Source organism: Eucyclogobius newberryi, unplaced genomic scaffold (genome assembly GCF_026437365.1).
Source record: "Eucyclogobius newberryi isolate DKJ021-1_F unplaced genomic scaffold, fEucNew1.0.hap1 SCAF_12, whole genome shotgun sequence".
In the NCBI taxonomy this organism is placed as follows: Eukaryota; Metazoa; Chordata; class Actinopteri; order Gobiiformes; family Gobiidae; genus Eucyclogobius; species Eucyclogobius newberryi.
In genome coordinates this window covers 25517845-25540424 of record NW_027315746.1, presented here as the reverse complement: position 1 = coordinate 25540424, position 22580 = coordinate 25517845, and the positions used below count along the sequence as shown (strand labels likewise).

At 38.3% G+C, this 22580-nt stretch overlaps 1 protein-coding gene across 9 annotated transcripts in view; it reads left to right on the top strand.

Moving 5' to 3' along the window:
• Positions 1–20792, top strand: part of st18 (ST18 C2H2C-type zinc finger transcription factor) — a 39537-nt gene extending 18745 nt beyond the window's left edge. For 4 of the 9 annotated variants that reach the window (XM_072441684.1, XM_072441677.1, XM_072441681.1 and 1 more), the window contains 21 exons: positions 2082–2197; positions 4040–4094; positions 4746–4776; positions 4898–5085; positions 7843–8451; positions 9164–9298; positions 10052–10142; positions 10223–10315; positions 10774–10982; positions 11122–11318; positions 13501–13749; positions 14318–14424; positions 14994–15056; positions 15343–15411; positions 15576–15638; positions 16242–16322; positions 17592–17813; positions 18245–18360; positions 18433–18536; positions 18634–18780; positions 18887–20792. In XM_072441684.1, coding sequence (XP_072297785.1) covers positions 4040–4094; positions 4746–4776; positions 4898–5085; positions 7843–8451; positions 9164–9298; positions 10052–10142; positions 10223–10315; positions 10774–10982; positions 11122–11318; positions 13501–13749; positions 14318–14424; positions 14994–15056; positions 15343–15411; positions 15576–15638; positions 16242–16322; positions 17592–17813; positions 18245–18360; positions 18433–18536; positions 18634–18780; positions 18887–19027 — 2970 coding nt within the window. In that variant the 5' untranslated portion in view covers positions 2082–2197 and the 3' untranslated portion in view covers positions 19028–20792. The remainder of the gene's footprint in view (positions 1–2081; positions 2198–4039; positions 4095–4745; positions 4777–4897; positions 5086–7842; positions 8452–9163; positions 9299–10051; positions 10143–10222; positions 10316–10773; positions 10983–11121; positions 11319–13500; positions 13750–14317; positions 14425–14993; positions 15057–15342; positions 15412–15575; positions 15639–16241; positions 16323–17591; positions 17814–18244; positions 18361–18432; positions 18537–18633; positions 18781–18886) is intronic. The other 5 variants (XM_072441680.1, XM_072441679.1, XM_072441678.1 and 2 more) reach the window with 5 other exon arrangements.
• Positions 20793–22580: the final 1788 nt, after the last annotated feature.

Below are 22580 nucleotides of genomic sequence, written 5' to 3'. Positions count from 1 at the left end.
AAACAGAAAACACTTAGCATGTAAAATTGATGTGAAAATTATTCCCGGGGTAAACTATAAACACAGAAGTTACCCCGCACATTTACCCTTTTTTTCTCCTTCCCCTAGATCAGAGTGTAATTGCCAGTAATCAGGTCTGTTTGCTGCTGATAAAACCACTCTGAATGCGAGGAACCCTCTTTGTGTGATGACTCAATTATGCCAGAAGTGGCTCATCAAACCTGGCCCATCAGCTGCTTTAATAAATAAGGAGGAAAACTTGCTGCAGGCGCATTATAATTCCATTCATTCCATAATTAAATCCATTCCAGTTTTAACCCCTTCTCTCTGTGCGCTTCTGGAAGGAGGAGGGAAAAAAAACAACAACAAGAGAAGGGGCGGACGAGTGGGGGCGTCCGGGATGGGTGGGGGCCGAGTATACAACACACACACCAGACAGTGACCTTGCACGAAGCACCCATGCGTTTCCTATAATTCAAAATGATACTGTTGAAGAAAGGTTAAGAGAGAGCGGCTTGCTCGGAAAAGAATGGCAAATCAGTGCGTTTTTATGTACGCATTGTTTCCACACACAGCCTTAGACGGTAATTATATTAAAAGAGTAATCTAATCATAACAGTTGGTTGGTTGGAGTGTGCAGCTCTGACATTTTCAAATCTTATTTTGTGTAATCTCATTTGCCTCTATCATCTCGCCTGGACCCCCACCCCCTCCACCACCGCCACCACCTTTACCCTCCTATCTAAAAGGAAATGTAAATAATGTAATTAATTTTATGCTCTCCAGAATACTTACTTTGCTTACTGGCAGACTTGCTTTATTGGTTTGAAGATGAGGTATCAGAGAGAGTTTATGTCTATGTTAATTACACGGGAGCGTCCCAAGTGCACGGATAAGCGGGCAACTCGGGGACACAAAGCCTCAAGGTCAGTGATGAATATCCAAGGCAGCTGCACTGTATTAATAAGGCATTATTACCAGAAATAATAACAACTCCGCCGTCACTTACAAGTCAGAGTGGCTCTATCTGAAGGGTATTTTACACATATTCTTTCCCCTTTTTATCTCTGCTGCACCCAGCCTTGTGATAATAGTGACTAGACGATGGTTATTCATGATTGCCGGACTAGGGAAGGCGGCCACCCCTCCCCTTAGTGGCAGCCCATTCTCTGCGCACTGTGGTGGGAATGCTAGCAGATGGGGTTAAGGGGGAAACCGGAGCTTGCTCAAGGACAGCTAGCAGCCAGATTAACACTAAAATCTCATGGAGCCACAACGTCAGGCTTTTCTTCCCCAAGAGACATCTCCCCTCTAGACGAAAGAGGCGAAAGAGTCTTATTTGTCTTGGACTAGTGCGTAAGAGGAGGGGGAGATGCATAAATATGATTCAGCAGATGACGAACCAGCTCAAATAGTAGTCTTTTTTCATATGCTAATCGAAATGAGTGAATGCCCTCCCTACTACAACTCCCCCCCCGTGCCCCTCCTCTTTCCCCCCTAGTTTTGCTTTTCAGGGGGAAAAACTACTGTGCGCTATAATTAAGATTATGTTGTTTTTCAAAGCAAACAGAAATATGTAATTCCATAATAATATCTATGAAGTGAAGAGGCTTAATGTAGTCATTGTCTCTGGCCTTGTTTGTCTTTTAGATGTTCTGTATTAATTAGAAGCAAGCAATTTAATCTCTGTCAAGCAATCAATTTACATTATGTGACCTATTCTGACTAAGGATCTTTTTTCCCTTTTATCTCTCAAATCGATGCATTTACAGTGTCAACTCAATTTGACTAAGCATCAAGAGTTTAAACAAAAATATTTATAGATATATAGTACCAGACAAAAGTATAGGGGGGCCTAAAATAGATAATGTGTATTTTTTGATAAAACGTGTGACTTGGTTCAAACGATTGATGTGCAGTAATAAAATTTAATTGTAAAAGTTGTAATAACATAGGTCTAAAATGTTATCATGTTATATCCCCTGGTTCCTCAATCAAATGGCTAAGGAAAAATGATGTATGGAGATGTATGTTAAAACATACTTTTTCAATGTTTTTAAAATAACTTCTTTTTCCTCCAGAAAATAAACTGCATGAGCACCTCTCCGGAAACCCAAAGTGTGTAAGCATCAACCAGCGTGAACAGGGGGGATCTGGCGTCTCATCCGACAGAGAGCTAGAGAAACTACAGCCGAAGGTAAACAGTCACCACAAGGCTTTACATAAAGTTCAAAACTATAGGACTACTGTAAGGATTCTCTGAGGATAAACGATTGTGTAACAGTGTTTTGGATAAGTAGCATGCTAAGTGATGTAGTGTTTCTGCTTCTTTGACCGATCATAAACTGAGATTGGTTTGACTTATGCAAAGCTGTGGGTGGCGTGAAGATAATACATGCTTTTAAATGTGTTGCTTGCTTACTCTAAATAGATTATTGCCTCTGGTTTTCAGCTTATTTCTCTTTTCTATTGCCATTTTCAAGTCAAGTTTTTGTAGCATAATAACCAGAAAGATATATTTTGTATCGGTTTGTAAAATAATAAAATAATAAGTAATATATAGATACATACCAGAGAAACAAAAATACAGTACATAAAAAAACCTTTGTTCTTTAGAAGCATAATGTGTAAGAGTAAAGTATAGGGTTGTAGTAGCTGTAATGGAGTAAATGCTACTGCTACAGAAATACCCCCTTGTGACTCGACTCTAGATGTGTCTATTTGTTCTTCCTTTGTAAATACTATGCGTCACATGTTTGTGCATGTTGCTATGCCAGGCGACCTGCTAGGCCTTGGTGTCTTTTGTCTGTTTAAAACAGATTCAAAACATTATCATAGTAAAATATTAGACAATTGTTCACTGGATGCAATTGTTTATTTGACTTGAGTGGCAAAGAGTTTAAAAGTGTTTGAGCGTTTGAAATGTCAAATAGAAAAAAGTCTTGGTAATAATTCCGTGTGAGTCAATGTTGATATTTAGCAACAGCGATAACATCATTTGAACTTTGATTAATGTCCATGTTGCAGTCACTGGTTGTTTGACGTCAAAACAACATTCTGCCTAAAAAACACACCATACCATAAAAAAAGAAAGAGGAAAAAGAAAAGTGTTCAAAACTAATGAGGTACATTGGTTTGTACCGATTGTAATCTATAGTGTTTGGGAGTTGTTTGTCTCAATAGGCTGTAGTAATCAAAAGTAATGAACCTATTATGAGCAGGACCTCTGAGGGCCCGGCGTGGCATTAAGAGTGTGCCACATAAAAGGTTTATTAAAGGAAATTAAGGTCCATCACTGCCACACCTGCTCCCCTATTATAAATGTATGACAGGTCAGTGCCTTCAATCACAACAGCAAACGAGAGAGAGGAGTCATGTTTCCCATTACCAGGGAAAAGTAACAGCATATCCTATGACTCACAGATTTCACTGGCCTGTGACCACTATACGCCACCATCAGCCTGGAATAATTATGTTTAATAGGTTTTATTTGGGAGCCACAAGCAACAGCCAGTGAGAGTGGATGGATTTTAGCAACTATTTTAGTCTAAACACACACAGAGGTGATGTTAGTACTTTGCTACCATTATTTAGTGTCATTACGTTTTCACTCACCTTTGAAACTTTTTTCCAAACATAATACTCCATGTGTTTACATATTACTGGATTTTTAGTAGCTCTTTGTAATGTTGACATATAACAAATTTCGGGGTTATTGGACCAAAAAATTGTGGTGCTCAAAGGTGTTTTGCTTCTACTATTTACTGGAAGGACACCATGGCATCAAATAATAATGTTGACAACATATTATCTATTTCCAACCTAAACTGGAATAAAAAAAAAATTATATTGTGAATGTAAGGGGGGGGGGGGAAATCACATTAAATATATGCTTATGCACTTAAAATATAATATGAGCGTGAATATGATACAGATATTGATATGTCTGAAGAAAAGTAGTATGTATATGGTTGATTTAAAATAATAATAATAATAATAATAATAATAATCTTTATATTTATTTATTTTTTTCTTCCAGATGGATTCTTCTGACAATGAGGAGCAGACTCTGAACACATGTACAAATAACATAGGTAAGTACAGGTTGAAATATTACACTTGAAATATCTAAGCAGTGTAGATAGGTAGTGTATGATTGAAAAACCTCAATACGGGGTCTGTCATTATGCAAGTGTGCAAGGGTCCCCCATGCAGGCCTAGTCTGCTCACACAGGCAAATTACTGCATAGGGAGAAAATCACACAAACTATGATTATTGGTGCTTCACTGCTTCATGGGAGTAGGGCCGAACTTGTGAATGAGATTTGCACAGACCTATTGAGAAAATTGATTTAGCCTTTTGGATCATATTACCATCAAAGAATAAGCTCCCAGTGAATGAGGGAGCAGAATGTTTTTGTATCAATAATAAGAGCACTTCATTGACCTTGCAGTTATTATACTTCAACACAATAAATTCTAAATGAAGAATAAGCTGTTACACCCAAGCATTATCTACCTCGTTTCTTCTTTTTTGTAGTGGTGTTTGTTGTATTTTTTCCACATATGTTTATTCATTCAAGTTCATTCAATTGTTGAATTTCCTCGGGCAGGCTATTTGAATTGTAGGTCTTCCATAATGTTTATATAACTCAAACTTAAACAATAGAAAGTATAAAAGCTCAACATTTTATATTTGCTTTCATTTTTTCCAATTCAAATATTTGTGTTTCTTCTTTTGCCAGGCCTATTGGAGAGCACCTCTGAGAATCAAAGGTAAAATATGTTTATGTGTTTATACAGGCAAATGTTATAACTTTCTTTCACGAGAAAGAGCCAGTGACACTTTAGTTTGACCCGGTTGCACTTTCTGCCCGCTCTCCTCTACCCTCTGCAGCCCATATGGACCAGCAGCTCGAAAGAGGAGTGCTCAGGAAGGGGTGCAGGGTGCCCCCGTCAACAAGAGAAAGTCCCTGCTGATGAAGCCTCGCCACTACAGCCCCAGTGAGGCTTGTGAAGAGGAGCGCGAGGACCTGGCAGCACCACGGGACAAAGACGAGCTGAGGAACACTGACACTCCAGCAGGTAAACAGATGTCCTGTTGTTTTGTCTGTTTTGATGAACAATTGACGCTGAATTTTAAAATCCCATCTGTTGCATTCATATTTCCCTCCCTCTGCCATCAGCCAGCAGCCACAGTCATTGTGCAGTGGAAGTGAAAGACTACACTGCTGGGTCTGCATTAGTTGTGTCTCGCGTCGGCAAATTGAAGTTTTGACAGCTGATCCACCGTGATATTTTTGGCGTTGTTCAAACCTGTTTTGATGAGGCCAGATTATTAGACCCCTCATCTGTCCCTTTTCAATTGCCAGTCCAGAGCGATTGAATCCATACAATGCTAAACAGAGGCGGTTTATTTTAATTAATTGTTTCAACAATTTTTCTTACCTTTTCAAAATCAAATGAACCAACAATTCCAGATGAAGCTTTTGTTTATAGAAGGTTCTTTTATTTATGGTTAATTAAACATGTGTACATTTGTATTGATTTCTTACATACATTTTTCATGAATTAAATTTAGTGTATTTTGATAACACTGCTACTGGGTGCATGTGCATTCTCACCCCACTATAATCTGCTCTGATTTGGTATATTTTTAACGATGTAACTAAGCAACAAACGTAATTGTCCCTTTCAAAAGCTTTTGTTAGCCCCTCTAACACAGTCTAATACATAATTAGGCATAATGTCTACTGCTCATTATAGTACACATGTGTGTAGTTAAATGGTCCAGCTTACTGAATTGTGTGGATTTGTACAAAATGGAATTTATTTGTTTTGTCTATTCATATTACATTACAATTACCTAAATAATTTACTTTTCTTTTGTTGTAATACATCCAATATTTTTTATTTTTGTCACCCAACATAGGCTGAATATCTTCAGGCTCACACAATTCTGTAAACCAGCTTTGAAACAAAACAGTATTTACAAAGTCTGAGGAGTGTCAAATGAGCACAGATATTGCTAAACATTTTCCAAACAATTTGCTGCCATTGTCAGATGCGGGAGTTATTTTCTGTAAAAACACCAACAATTGGGAAAGTGGGCTGGTGGCAGTAAGGATTTAGCGGGTGGGGAGCTAGTCATATCGGCATTTTAACAAAAAGGGAGAAAAATAAGCCTCTCGTTTGGTCGAGCCACACTGTGTTCAACTCCAGCCAACTCCAGGCCTGCTGCAGAGTGCTGGTAATGGCTATTCTGGAGTACAAACTGTTCACCTGTTCCAACATGCAGACCACCGCAGGGATCCAAGTTTTTTTCTCTCCTGCGTCTCGTTCCTCTTTTCACTACACTTGTGTGTGCATGTAGTATATGCCTGTGTGTTAGTCTGACTGTACACGGCGGTGTCAGGCCTGCAGTCCATCTGGACCAGAGACAAAACCCTTGTTGCTGGGCTCATAAATGTAAATATTTGTAACTGGCTTTTTGTCATTTGTCATTCAGCACTATTCTTTAGACTTCCTTTTATATTTTTACAACAAAAATAAACACCGATGTTACATGCAAACTTAATATTTCAGTGCTTATATTCTTACTTCATCAGGCAAGTTTTAGTCATGTTGTGGTGTATTTTACTGATGTCGCAACATAATAATTTTTTCCCCACTAATTTACTTGGCTGATTGAAAAAAACAAACAAAAAAGATAACCAATAATATTCAACATATTTTAGTCAAAGTAGTGTTCGGTGGTTTGTCTGCAAATCACTTAATCTAATGCTCACAATCCATCTCTGTGTCCTTTAGAGCTGCTGGATCCTACTTTTGTTAACAACAGCTATTTACCATAAGAGGATAGAGGCCAATAGCTCCAGCCCACAAAAAGTAAAAATCTCTTGAGTCCAAAGAGCCTTAATAGAGCATAAGTTTGACTGGTTTGGAAGGATCAAGGCAGATTTTGTTGAATCAATCCAGATGATAGCCTTGGCTTCCATTGTTAATCACTGACCAAGACTTACCATAATCAGTGGTGTTAATAGAGTGTTGCCGCGGATGCGTTTTGAGGGATCACGGTAACCCTCTTTGTCTGTTCTGCCCATTCCAGACGCCAGGACATGAGCCAGACTTTCACTGTAAAGCTTCCTCGACATGTGACCTGAATTTATGGATTAATATACGAGATGCAATGTATAGAGAATATACCAATGTTGGAGAGAATTATTGTGAACATATATATCACACACACATATATATTTGTGTGTGTGTGCGTGTGTGTGCGTGTGTGTGTGTGTGTGTATATGTGTGTCTTGTATATAAAGTTGTATTGCTAAAAATCTAATCTACCAAAAAACAATATTATTTTATGTGTAATATAAAATTGTTAATCTTACTGTGAAGATTGTATTCCGACTTAGTGAAACAATAATTATGTTTTGTGCAAATGACAAGATGTTTCTTCTTGAAAGTACTTAATAACTCATAAGGGTTGTTCGACAGCCATGTAAATCCTTGCATAATCTCATCTATGACAGTGTCAAAAATGTGTTTCTCATCTAGAGGTTTTATGTTCAAGTACAACGTTTAGGTGTGTTTACTGGAAAATATATTTAAAGAACTGCTTATGAATACTACATCTGCCTTTTCTTATGATTGTGTTTTTTGACATGTCTAAATCACCCAAATGTTTTTCAAAACATGTTTTTATCAAGAATTATGAAAGTAACACATTCTAAATCCTTAAAAGGATCAAAAGATTACATACATCTTTATTTAAAGGGATGTTTGGCCATATGTAATATGCAAGTAATATTTTGCAATGATGTTGTCTTGTTGTTCCAGATGGAAACTTAAGAAATGGCTGTCACAATGGAGATTCGCTCGAGTGGTCTGAGGTGCGCTCTGACGACTCGCCCCAATGTGAGGTCGACCTGAGTGAAAAGGCAGTGATGGATGAAGATGATGAACGTCTTAAAAATGAAGACCAAAATCAAGATAGGATAAGTGGTACTTCTTCACCACATTCCCCATACAGAGACATGCAGGAATCTGAGTGGGACCCTTATTCTCTGTCCGCCAAACTCAACGGCTCCAGCCCATCAAGATCGTCCGAGGAGCTTTTGCGGAGAAATGGCCTGCTGAGAGAAGAGCCCGGCTTGTACAGGCCTCAAGACACAGAGGAGGGGGACAGTGAGGGGGAGACAGAGGCGGACAGGCCGAGCCGGCTGGACGGCTGGGCACTGGGTCTGCAGGAGAGAGCTCTGGAAATGAGAGGGGGCAGGGTGAACTTCAGCCTGTTAGAACAGGCTATAGCTCTGCAGACAGAGCAACGACACGCGCTGCACCACGCCTACAGAGAGATGGACCGCTTCCTCTTAGAGCAGATGACCAATGAGAGACGACACCAAAGAATGATGGACCTGGAGAGACTTGGCTACCACACAGGCAAAGGTAACAGGACCAACCTGTTACCATCAAAACAAAACGTAAATAACAATGGTTAGGGAGAAAATTAGCCTCCACAACAAAGTAATTTAGATAAAATACAATAAAACAGTTTGAAGGTAAAGAATCCAATTGAAAAATGGTAGTTCGGAATCTATCTGTAAAGGTCAACAATTGTGCCCTCAAATAAGCTAAAAGAAATAAAAGAATTAAATTAGAGGACAAATCCTCTGAAAACTCTAAATCACTTTTGGGAACAAGTAATAACGAAACAAGACTGAAACGACAATAACAAAATGTACTGATGGATTGCTTCTACTCAAAATATTATATTTTTATAGGAGTTATGAGGATATTTAACCATAACCATAAGTCTTAAATCCTCCTAAAGTACCTTTTCAAATGACTTCAGCTAAATGTGTAATCCTAGATGTAATCTTTCAATAGATACGTATTAAAGAAGTCAATGCGCTGTGTTGTACAGCTTAACTAAAATAGCAGATAAAGGCATTTTTAAAAGTATTAAAAAATATATTTAAAAAAAGATCCGGTATTAATTTTCAAACTACTAACTAATGTAAAGATGTTTAATGTACATGGCTACTTTGTTTAGGCCATCAAATGCTACAAAGAAAAATATGTATATAAATAATAATAATAATAATAATAATAATAGAAAATATTTGTTTTAAGTATATGTAACAAATTTTCTCTTCAGATTCTCCAAGAACTGAAAAAAGGGACATCAAGTGTCCAACTCCAGGCTGCGACGGCACAGGTCATGTGACTGGCCTGTACCCACATCACAGAAGTCTGTCCGGATGTCCCCATAAAGTCCGAGTCCCACCAGAAAGTAAGCTGTTTAGAACAGAGCGCATGTCTTTGCTCACTTATTTATATTCAGAAACTGTCACTTTCTGAATTTATAATCAAGCTCAGCACTAAATCCTCTTAGCAAAAAGCTTCACACTACTATACATTGGCTTCAATTGAAGTGTCTAAACTTTCTCATACTCTTTCTGTTCTAATGTGTTGTATTTTGTGCCGACTGACTTCTTTTTCACTCTGGTGATTGTTAAGTCATTTCAATATAACTCAACAAACATCCAACATTAAACAGTACTGTTACAAAAGGAACAGAAAAAGTAATTAACTTTTTTTTTTTTCAAAAAGGCGCATGCTCTCAGACTGGCGGCAGTATTTGCAAATCAAAGGGCTAGCCAACGCAGTATTCAAAAATAAATAGACAACTCTAACAAACTAATTGGAGAATATGTACAGACGGGAAGTTTCTAAAGGATACAGCGCGGACCTTTAACGACGCGCTGTTTTGAAGAATATAATCAGCTGTCTTGTTACGCTCCTCTTTGCACTAAGCTATTTACGTTTCACATTTCTGTGTATCTTACAGTGAAAAAAGGATTTTTCTTCTGTCTATGTAGGATTGTGCGCTTTATAGGCCTTAATGTGCCCACTAGTCACATAAATCACAATTAAACTGTATTCAACACTTTACTTTTTGAATGACTGGTGTTTGCTTTTATGCTTAACTGACTCACTAGGAAATGTTCCTTCGAGCTCATCTGATGTCTCCTTGTCCTTTCAGTCCTGGCCATGCACGAGAATGTCCTCAAGTGCCCTACACCCGGATGTACAGGCAGAGGCCATGTCAACAGCAATCGTAGCACCCACCGGAGGTATGGTATTAGCACAAAGCCATTTGCTGCATTGGTCATACACTTACAGTTCTGGACTAATGTGATTCCTCCTCCTCTAGTCTGTCAGGCTGCCCCATCGCCGCCGCAGTCAAAGTCTCCAAACCTCAAGAAGAAAGTCTGAAAAACAGACAAACACCAGACCGTTCACCCAGGTAAGCACTTCCTCTGACACTGCTGTCATGTGTATGGAGCATGTTCTATTCAATTCAGCCTAAAGTTTTATTTAAACAGAGTAAACCAAAAAACAATTATTTAAAAAACAAATATGGGATTTGTTTTCATTCCCCACAGAAAGTCTTTTTCAAGCTTTCCAAGTGCCGTAGACACAAGCAATGGCTGCTTGTCCTGTGAGTTTCTCTATTAGAGATGATAAAAGAGCAGAACTCTTTGTTCCCGGTGGATATATCATGGGCAGTATGCCCACTCCTACTATATTAATTAGTCTGGCAACCTGGCTGTGGATCTACACCACACATCAGATCCCAGACTATGTGTATAAAAGCCTGATTTAACGCTTTTAAAAAACATGTTTGCACTTAACTCTTTCATTAAACTTGGCGCGCTCATTATGTCATATAAATTAACACAATTATTTGCTGTTTTCTTCCAGAGCCATTGGTTTGATAAGGAAGTTTGAGATGAACCAGCTAAACTACAGGCTCTCTCATCCAGTAGCAGCCTTGCAAACAAGCCTAACGAAAGAAATGGACAAGTATAGCAGAATACGCTTTGATTATGCCAGCTTTGATGCACAGGTCTTCGGCAAACAGCCACTGATGGGGAGCAACCAAGAACAGGAAATTACACATTTCCCTGAATGTGAGTTTGAAACTTCCCTGTGGTTACAACTGTATAAAGATACAATAGATATATTACATGTAAACCATTTTTCTGGCACATATGGGCTGCCGCTGGTAGTGTATCAGGAACTAATGAAAGCTAATGATTTGTCTTTTAGCCCCTCAGCAGTTCACTGGCTTCCTTGGTGCTTCAGGACATCTACCCAGCTCTGGCCAGCACAGCCCACCAAGTCAATTCAAAAAAGAAGAGAGTCTCCAAACCGCCGCTGCCACAGCCGCTATCCTGAACCTCTCCACTCGCTACAGGAAGAACATGGAGGTTGTCACTGACCGGCCTTTGGCATCCTCCACAAAGGTAATCAAATTAGACCACTTGGAAATGTATTTAATGTGGTCATTTTAAAGGAACTCTGATTTGTGTATAAAAAGAGATGGCATCAAAAGACTGAATTTGGCAAAGAGAACCTGGCACTCTGGTGGCAGAATTACAAGCAGGTTTCCAGACTTTAAAGCTTTAATATACTCAAATCGACATTTGTGTAATCACATCTGAAGATGCAGAACAATTAGCCTTACTTCCTAATTACATCTCCTTGTCTTTTAAACATGTGGCATTGTATTTTGTTTCGACATCATCTGGCATGTAAAAGCCTGAACTGTTGACTAAAAAACACTGCAGATGGCAGAGGATATTTTGCTTAGTTAAAGGAGCCAGAATAATGTGTGTGCGTGTGTGTGTGTGTGTGTGTGTGTGTCTACAAGCATTTTGGAAGATTCAGCCAGTCTTTTAAAGGAGACGCCTAAAGTTCAATCTGTGCTTTTCTGCTCCTCTTGTTAAACTTGTCCTGAAGTCTCTTCCTGATTAGTCTTGTGTGCACCTTGTGGCTTACATACACATACACACTGTACTGTAGATGATTCAAGGTTTCCACACCTACACAGCACAGATCGTTGTCTCCCAGCTTGTTGAGCTGAGAACGTGGCCCTGTCCCAGGTACCAGCCCACTGAATGAATAAAACAGTGTTAGCAAGTTAATCATCTGTTCTCATTTGCAGCTTAGTTGTCTTGGAAAGATGCACAAAATAAAGACCAGCTTCATGTCTGAAAAGCGGGGCCATCTTTGTCGTGTTGTAACTTATCTACACATGTATCATAACTTTTAAAAAACACACTTTACAAATGGCCCAAATGTTCGCCAACATACCAAGTATTAATAATAGCCATATAATTTTAATAACTACATTGTTTTGTCCTTGGAACATAATTAAAATCAAAAAGCTCATCCTTTAGTTTTCCTCTGTCCTGTTTTGATGAGGTAGACACATCATCAAATAGCAGGGTAATTAAAGTGGACAGCCACATCCAACAACCATGAAAATTATACCTTTTAATTAATTTGAAACGCTGCCCTTTGTTGCAAAAATAATGTGTAGAGTCTAATAAAACATATGCGTTGAATAATTGATTTGATTGATGGGTCGTATTCGGGCATTAACGAAAAAAGTCCACATAATTCCACTGCTGCGTTTCAGCACTAAAGGACAAACACGTTTTTCATCAGAAGCAAACTTATGCCACGTTAAGCTTTTAATTTTTGCTATAATAATGATGACCTAAAACCAGCAGAAGCCACCCCCAGCTGCCATCTTGGTTGTGTGTCCTAGAAAACAGACAACACAGCTGTCACAGAAAAAGAAAAATACACACCAGTGATTATTATCTTTTTCAGAGTTAACTTATATAGGTATTTTGTCTGGAATTAGATAAACTAACTAAATGGAGTTGCTTTTGCCAAATTCTTGTGTACCGTACAGTCCCTTAACCTTGATTATTTAGTTATAATCAGGGAGGGACAAGATCTTTTGGAGTTTAAAATATCAAAACAATTGTAGAGAAACATTTCATAATTTAGCTAGATTTTATTTTCAAACTGCATTCACGTTTACTCCCATCAGACGGCTAAACAAGGCAATAATCATAATATTCACTTGCTATTGTGTGTGGCTTTTACTTGAATTATGATGTAAAAAATATGTACGGATTTATTTATTTTATTTATTCATTTTGTGGAATTTGAGCCACGCCTCATCTCCGCTGCTGAGATCCACTTCAAGAAACTTTGTTAACAGTTGAAAAGAAGTAATAGAAGCAATACATCACCATAGATTTTTTTATTTGTTGAAAAGCATTTTAAACTTTCTAAAAAGAATCTCATTTGAATAAAGAAAAGGGCCAAAAGAAATTCACGCAAACGCCCAAAATTAATTGTTTTAAAAGTTCCTCTAATAACAAGAAAAGAAAAAAAAAACATCAAAATGTTCTAATTAATCAAACCTTTATATTTAGCTTTTTGACTGTGAAGCTGAAATGTTTTTGTGTAGATGTTCATGTGACTCTTATAATAATGATTTATATTTTCATGTTGTTTGTATTGTCATTTTGCAACACACTTTCCAGTTCTATAAAGCACTTTCGATTCCTTTGTCAACAAAATGAGCTCTACAAATAAACTTGAAACCTGCCTCATTTCGTCCAGGACATGCCCATAGAGGTGGACGAGAACGGCACCCTGGACTTGAGCATGAAAAAGAGCAAGGAGCACCCCAAGGCCCCGTCCAAGTTGCCCTGTGAAGAGTTGCCCTCTCCTCTGGATGCGGCCGCTATGGTCAAGAGTGGCAGCGTGCTCGTCAGCCCGGCGTTCTACAAACCGCTGTGCGAGCGGGACAGCTGGGAGAGCCACTTTCCCGTCAACTTCAGCAAGCCTCACATTCTGCAAGAAAAAGAGGTGCACGAGAGATAAAAATAATAAAATGCCATGCCTTATGCAATGACAGGAAAGTATGACACCCTCGTGCTATTAAAATGCAGTGAAAAGTTAACAGTTGTGCTGGATGTGTGAGAAAAATAACTGTCAGTGCCTTTGTTAACTGGGCTTTGAAAGATTAGATGAGAGTAATTGTTTTTCTTGAGGGTGTGTAAATTAAAAATGTGTGTCACCTTAATCTAGTTTAAACACAATAAAGTTTTGTCAAATTAGCCAATTAGACAGTTTTTAAGTTTTCGTTGTTTAAGTAAAATGATGTGTAGTTCTAACCCACTCGAACTGGATTGTAAAACAGCATCAGATTATCTCCAAATGTTACAAAAGAAATCCATGCATGTGGATTAAGCATGACTTTAAATGCATGTATGATTTACAACTGTATGTCTCCTTAAGCATAATCTCTGTGCTTTACTCTCTAACCCTAAACCTTGTGTGCTAAGAGTATTAAACAAGGCTTTTAATTAATTATTCACTTTTAGGTCAATGGTTTGGTGCAATGTTGTGAAAGTCATTCTTGTTTTTGTTGCAGGAGGATTTTGATCATGTCTCTCTGGAGGAGCAGCACTACCAGGGAGATGGACTGATGAGTGCCAAAGCCAAGCTGCTGTTAAGAGACATGAAGAAAGAGCTGCTGAGGTAGGGCTGGCCAACACTGGGGTCACAGGGAGGGGGAGGGAGCGGGGGGGCGAGGTGGGGGGAGGGCCACACAGGCTTCAGGATGCACTCAGCTGTACATAATGAGTTTGCTTTTGAGAAGGCTTTTTTGACAGATGGTCTGTGTTCTTACAAAAAAACCTATGTTAAGATAGTATAAGTGAAAATGAACTCAAGTATCCCGTATTGTAACTAATATGTCTGCAGGTTCTTGTGGAGGAGAATTGTTTCTTTTTAAAAGTGAGTTTTCTCCCTGTATGTCCTGTACAAGCTTACAAATCTTGACTCTTGTAGTTAGAGTGCATGCTCTGCTGGACCTCCTCTCCAGAATGACACCATCAAGTAGAAAAGCCTAGTTCCTACAGCACAGCAAACCCTCAAAAAATATCGCAGGAGAAAGTGCGCAGCACAAGGATATATTACTAAACTTCCTGCTGTACTAACTCCGAATCACTGATCATGTTCAGCAATAAATGAACAATTCTGTAAAAGCTTAAAAAGCGTGCAGAGTTGAATAATCTGTGTATTAAAGTGTATTTGTTCTGATGCAGCTGTCCAACCCCAGGCTGTGATGGCAGTGGCCATGTGACGGGGAATTATGCTTCACATCGGAGGTAGAGTAATTAATTACACCTCATTAGCAGCAGCAGATATACAGATAAGGAAAACAATGCTGATTGTTTAATTATGTTGATTATTACTGTTTGAAGCAGCTTGTACGCTCAGATAGTTGGCTATGTCATTTGTATTAAAGCTGGAGTGAAGAGCCTTGTCACAAAGGCAACACAACATTGTGTTTTCACTATTATATAATTATGCATTTTGTCATTGTGTTACGATGCCATAATTCAGCTGTGATCAAAGAGTGTATTAAACTGACTGTTAGCTCTTTATCCCCAGTGTGTCTGGATGTCCCCTGGCTGACAAAACACTCAAATCACTGATGGCAGCCAACTCTCAGGAACTAAAGTACGATTTCAACTTTTAATTTTTTTTTTTTTCATGTCCATCTACTTCAGCCTTCCTTCACCTTTCCCTTTACTATACATTATGCATGATGTGTATTTACCTCACACAACGTTGCTGCTGCAGTCTGCTGTAAAATGCACCTGTCTCTGTCTCTCCACCTGCAGGTGCCCAACACCTGGTTGTGATGGATCTGGTCACGTGACGGGGAACTATGCTTCACACAGAAGGTAGAGGAGAAAATGCTCAAATAACTAAACATGAAATCTGCTTTCAGATGCATATCATTGACACAGATGGCCACGTCTGCACATCTGCCTGCATTTCACACTGTCTGTTAATGCCATTTAAGTGGAAAAGTCAATGTTTGTTCAATATTAGTTTTTCTGTTTAACTTAATGACACCCACTGTAACATCAGACGGGAGTGCAGGCTTTCCTCAACATTGTGACCATGGCATTTAACTGACTAAACTCCAGTGGAACATTTGAGCACAGTGCAGACGAAACTACAGACCGGACCTGGTAGCAATAATAAGAATATTTTACAAAAACTTTACAACTACCATATAAACCAATGCTAACTCACTGCGTCATCATGCTAGTTCAATTACAGAGCTAACGTTAATTACCTGGTAAATACATACAACTTACGCAGTACTTTCGACACTTGTATCTTCAAGTTCATTACATTCAAACGAACAGACGCATTTATTGGAGTTGTGGCACGGTAATGAAGGCTCTCAGGTTGAATTCTTGTTAATATTTGGAGCTAAAAATGCGTGTGTGTGAGCTAACCATGGCGCTAACCTGAGCACGTCTTGTCACGCGCAGCTTGTCGGGATGTCCGCGCGCCAGGAAAGGAGGCTTGAGGCTCACACCAAACAAGGACGAGAAAGATGAGCAAGAGCTTAAGTAAGATCTTTTCACCCGCCATTCTGTCATTCCCTTTGTGCAGAAAATTAAAAAAAAATACGAGGCAAAGTATTGTGGGAAATGTGTCACGCTTGCCGGGTATAATACCTGGAGGCCATTAAGTTAAACAAAGAAAATAATACTCTTCCAACATTATCAAATCATTATTATTTTTCTCCAATGGATTAACAATGGGGCGAATCTGCTGGGTTCGTGTCTTTAGAGAATGGAATATCTCGAATGTAACCGAGTGCTTTTGTATAATTACAGTTTATTAAGAAAATGTGCTGTGCTGATGGCCTCCGCGGTGCACTCACTTTGCAGTTAATCACTTTCACTCTGATGTGTTATTGAAAGATATAATGTAATTGATTTGCAGTTTAAGCCCAAAGTCTGATATATGAACCCTTGTTTACTAATACATCTGGACAGTGATTTTTCTTTTTAATTACTAATGCAAGGGCTTAGGAATTAGATGATAAGAGAGAAAGGGGGAGGGTAGCAAATGTCCCTAGATTATTGTAAATGGTGGGCCATATGGCATGTCTCCATTGTCCTGGGGTGCTGTGTAAAGCTACCTACCTGTGGTGGTCCATGAAAGTACTTGGGCCTATGTTGTTTTGTCCTCTAAGTGCTGCTCTGCCTGTGCCATTGAGGAACAAAATGCTGAAACAGGCTTTTTGTGGCAGCACTCTGCAGCATGCCTGCTATTTGTATCATCTCACATGACCTTTCACCTTTATCAATAAGGGAGAGGGTTATAGCCACCTCTAAATTACATTCTTTCGCATGAGGGGACAGATGACAATTATGTGTAATTCATGTCACTCCATTACCGACCTGCACGGAACAGGGCTGGAAATGCAACTGATAAACTCTTAATGAGCGTGCAGCAGGAGTCATGTTTTTGGCACAAATATTAGAAACGGTAGAACGTACACACTATTTTTTCCGCTCAAGGATTACTAACTTGTGGGTAATGCGATTAGTGGAGTCCATTTGTAGTTTTAGAGAGGTTATTTTTAATCAGCATTTGGCTGGATTAATCAACTTAATGGTTAACAAATCTTCCGGTCTAGTTATTAAAAGTGATTTTTCTTTTAATGATCCCAGAAGATAGCTGTCCAGTATTTTTTATTTGTTCCCGCTCTACATATCTGTTCAGTGCAGTCACATGTTTTAGCACAGAGATATTATTGAATACAACTCACACTGAATGATTTTCCCCAGTGTGAATGCAGATTAACAACATTTGTGTGTTCCTGGTAGGTGTCCAGTAATAGGATGTGATGGACAGGGCCATATATCGGGGAAATACACATCTCACCGCAGCGCGAGCAGTTGTCCATTGGCTGCCAAAAGACAGAAGGAGTCGTCCATCAATGGGCTGCCCTTTGCCTGGAAGGCCAATAAACAGGAACTGCCCCATTGTCCCCTGCCTGGCTGCAATGGCCTTGGACATGCCAATAATGTGTTTGCCACTCACAGAAGGTGAGGCCACTGGTCCTCCATTTTATCTCGAAACAATACAGCAGGGCGACATGTTGTGTTTTTACTAGGGCTGACCGTTATGACCTTAAATCAATAATATCATGCATAAATTACTCATTTGAAAAATACTATTTCCCATAGTCATAGTAAAGTGAAAGGGACGTCACCCTATTTTTCTAAATGTAGCTCACTTTAGTGTTGTGAGTTTCAAATACTTGAGGAGGAAAAATATAGTTTGTTTGGTATGGTTTCTAAAGATATTAAAAAAATACAAAAGCACCTTTTTACTAAATATATAAGATTATTTATTTACCAGACAAAAACTACAAAATAAGCACAATTTAATTTCCAGCTATCTTTTTCACTATTTACAATAGCACCAGTGGCATTGTTCTTTTGACTCTACACTATGTGCTCTTTCCTTATCTAAGATATGTCATTTTTGACCTGCTGAACCACAGCTTATCAGGTTGCCCGCTGAATGCACAAAGTATCAAGAAAAAGCACCCAGAAGAAGAGATGACTATCAAAGTGAAAACTAGCAGCGGTGAGCATACTTCATGGAACAACACGGATGTGACTGGCATGCACACCATCAATATTGTCTTTTGTTACTTAGGTGTGGAAAATAAGGATGACATTCAACACTTGGATCATGAAATAAAGGAATTGAACGATTCCAACATGAAAATAGAAGCTGACATGATGCAGCTCCAAACCCAGGTAAATATTTACTCTGGCAACGCTCCTCTTTCAACCAGGTGTTTTCTGTGTTCAGGCTTCCAAATTTTAACTGTGCCTTATTATTTTACCCCGAAAGCAGATTTCATCGATGGAATGTAACCTGAAGACAATTGAGGAGGAGAACAAGATTATCGAACAGCACAACGACAGCCTTTTGAAGGAGCTCGCACGCCTTAGCCAAGCCCTCATTAACAGCCTAACAGACATCCAACTGCCTCAAATGGTACGGCCGCAAACTCACCACCCCTTATCATTACCTTGTCCTCTAGGGAAAAACTTGTGAAAAGGCTCTGTTCACTAATAGTCTAACATGTTTTACTCTGTTACAGGGACCCATCAGTGAGCATAATTTCGAAGCCTATGTGAACACATTAACTGATATGTACAATAACTCGGAGCATGAATACTCTCCGGAGTGCAAGACCCTCTTGGATAATATCAAACAGGCTATTAAGGGCATCCATGTTTAAGCAGTACTACCCAGAGGTTTCTTTGACTTGGGATAATGGCACTAGATTGCTCTATTTTACACAGAGTGCAGGCCTGGCTGCATCTACGTATAAGACAAGGCTTTGGAAATGGGTGCGACATTTTCACAGAAATATACTGCACTGAGAACATTACCAGCCAGATGCTTTTACTGTTTCTGCATTCACACGATATGTTCATCCAGTGAGACCCTTTACCCCTCTTGCACTTAATTATTTTGTATTGTTTGCTTGATTTGAATCAGTATGTGATCATGTCATTCTTATATTATCACTATTTATTATTATATTTGTCCATCTATGTATTTATTTCCCAGTTTTATTTATTTTGACAATTGTAAATTTCTATTATCAAAGTTTGTTCTGCACACTGTAGAAGCACGTTCCAATTTTATGGCATAGTTACGCCATCTAGTGTTGAAAACATATATTGATATTATTATTATTAGATCTTCAGTTGGATTCCCCTTAAAAGAAACGACCAAAAGCCTAAATATTTTATGAATTGCTTGCTTTCTACTCTTTATTGGAGACTGAATGTATAAAAAAGACAAAGTGAGATCAAAAATGCATCTGTACTGTATTTTTCCAAAAAGCAGCTGAATGCAAACAGTAAGTGACACTGAGCAAAAAAATCATGCAACATCAGTGAACTTGAATGTCCAGTTCTGCTTTGCAAAGCGTGCCACGAGAGAAGTGCATCACACATGAAAAATCCACACTTTGTCAAGATGTCTTTTTTCATATATAGATATTAAACTGCCTTTTTGTGCACACACTGCGGCGTGTGCATATAGTATGTGCCTAAATGTATATGATCCATAAAAAATATAACTATGTTTTGTGGTAGGACAGTATTATGTGGATGGTGTCTAATTTATTATACAGTACAATTATTTTCATAGGAGCAAATGTTTGATGACTGTTTCACTTATGTTGTCCCGATATCTTATCTCACAAGTTCACAACTGAGATTTTTTTTTCTTCTCTTATTCTTGCATAGATTTTCTTGCAAGAAACTCATTTAATATCAAAATCAAGTTTGACTTAAATTTCCATTATGGGCCTTAACATTTAGACCAGTTGGAATACTCTGAGCAAACATGGAAGTAGCTCTTTTTAAATAAACCTAACCACAAATCACCTATGGTTTGCATTTCAGTTGCAATCAATATCATAAAAAGAAAAAATCATACAAGATAATGTTAGGTTAAACTGTTGTGTCTCGTTGAAATGATAGCACCTTTGTACGTTTAGTTGGCCACGCTGCCCTTTGCATTTCCAAAAGAAGAAAAAATATGTGAAAGCATTATTCATTTGAGCAATATATGCCTTTATTTTTGCAAAGGGAAGTCAAAAACATGTAGCCACTTTTTGAAGACAGCAGGGGGGCCAAATCCTAGGAAAAAAAACATTTTGTCAAAAAGGAAAATTTCATCACCTATTATGTATTATTTATTTGGTTTAATTCTTATTCCACATTGTTTGCTCAGGAAGTTTTGTGAATAATATTTATTTTTCCCTGTTAGTATTTGATGTTTTGTAATGTGAAATGCTTTTGTGGAACGATATTAGTAAGATGAAATTGTATTGTAATTTTTCTTTTCTTTTACATTGAAATGTAATGCTTTTTGAGTTTAGGTAGTTTGTAAATTGAAACTTCCTATTACTTTTACTATTTCATAATAAACAGATATGCGCTGTGTTGTACAGTTTGTGTATGGTAGAAATAAACTTTTCAAATGCGTCTGTTGTGTTTCTGTGAACAACTCCCGCTGCGTGAAACCGCATCAGATTTCATAGAGCAACAGCGACATCTAGTGACCACTCGAATGAATAACCACAACAGACCACAATTCAGGAGCTGGTCAGCGAGTTCAATCGACAATCAACATTCCACACATTTTGGAGTCTGATCATTTTATGAAACACTGCATGCTCCATTGGCCCATTTATATTTTACTATCTAATAAAATCAGCACACAAGACCATTATCTTATGTGCCATCCATTTCAAGAATGTTTCAAGAAACATTCATATTTACACTAAGCTTTTAGCCTAGAAGCTTTTAGGCTTCTCAGAGTTTTCCATCCATCTTCTACTGCTTGTTTGTTGCAAATGTGCATGTGCAACATGTATGGACTGTCCCATTTAATAGGCTAAATAAAATCTCAAACTTTTCAGGCTTGTGCTCCCAAAATAACCTTGCAACTGCACAAAATGTGATTGTCATTTCACATAATTTCACTAATGTAGGCTACTATTTTCAATTTGAACAAAGTTAATGAAATACAGTGTCATCATTTAAAATGTTATAAGATCATCTTAGTGTCTTATGACACACCTTCTTAAAGAACCACCGAATCAACAGACTTAAGGCCTAGCTGGGGTTAACTCCAAACATCAATGAAACCTAATAGGAAAGTAGAGTTAGAATATGTTGGATGCAATGACTGAAAAAATAAATCAACAAATTGATGCTCACCGGAGGTGCAGTTGATAAGGACATTGCACACATGGTTATTATCATCATATCGCTCCCATATTTCATGCAGCAAGTGTCAAATAAAGCCTTCAGGCCTAAAATACTTTAAGAAAACAGGTGAAGTAAGGACTGGGTCATCCAAGTGCACTGAGGTCCCTTAAGGGCTATAGTATCTCACAGATTCTCCAGCATGTCCTATCCTGTCTGCACTATTCCTGTACTCTATGCTGAGTGTACAAGTGTACGTACAGAGAGGCAGTGGGTATGCACTACACCATGAGGACACAGCCCCAAACAACCCATGTGTTCACAGTATTCCTAATAAAACTCCAGAATGAATCCTAAAATTAAATTACCTCTGAAATACCAGTGAAACCTTATGTCCAATTAATTCAAAATAGCCCAGATTTAACTGATTTATATAATTCATAAAACACACAACTCTGATTTAAAAACAAATGTCATTTGGCATATGTCTTTTCCCCATGAAGAAGAACTCCATGCCTGGCCTCTTTAATAGGTACACATTCTGAACATCTTGTGAACATAAACCTCCAAGCAGCCAATTAGCCGCAGCAGAAAATCTATTGCTGCAAAAGACATTGTCGAAATGTTAACCTTGTTGTACTTAAATCAGTTTAGAGCGTGAAAATCTAAAGGTTCTGTCAGCTGAGAACCATAACGTAAGTCTTTAAGTTAAATCAGTTTACCTAAAGGACCAGATCATTCTCCAATACTAGTGTGCTGCCTGTACAAAAGTGAGAGACCGATGACACATATTGGCTGCCATATTTCTTTTGCCTTCACATTCGAAAATTTAATGATGTCATAATCTCAGATGGTGGACAAGAGCCAATGAACAATGAGACAATTATAGGTCTGACAGAAATGTGCTGAAATTTGTCTTTACACATATTAGTTAAGGTTTAATTATAAGAAAAAAGTGCATAATTATAACTTTATAGTTTATTCATTTTTATTTTTAATCAGCTCTTTTTCTAATGTTTAATACTTCACATTTTGCACATCTTCAATGTCGATATACTGTTT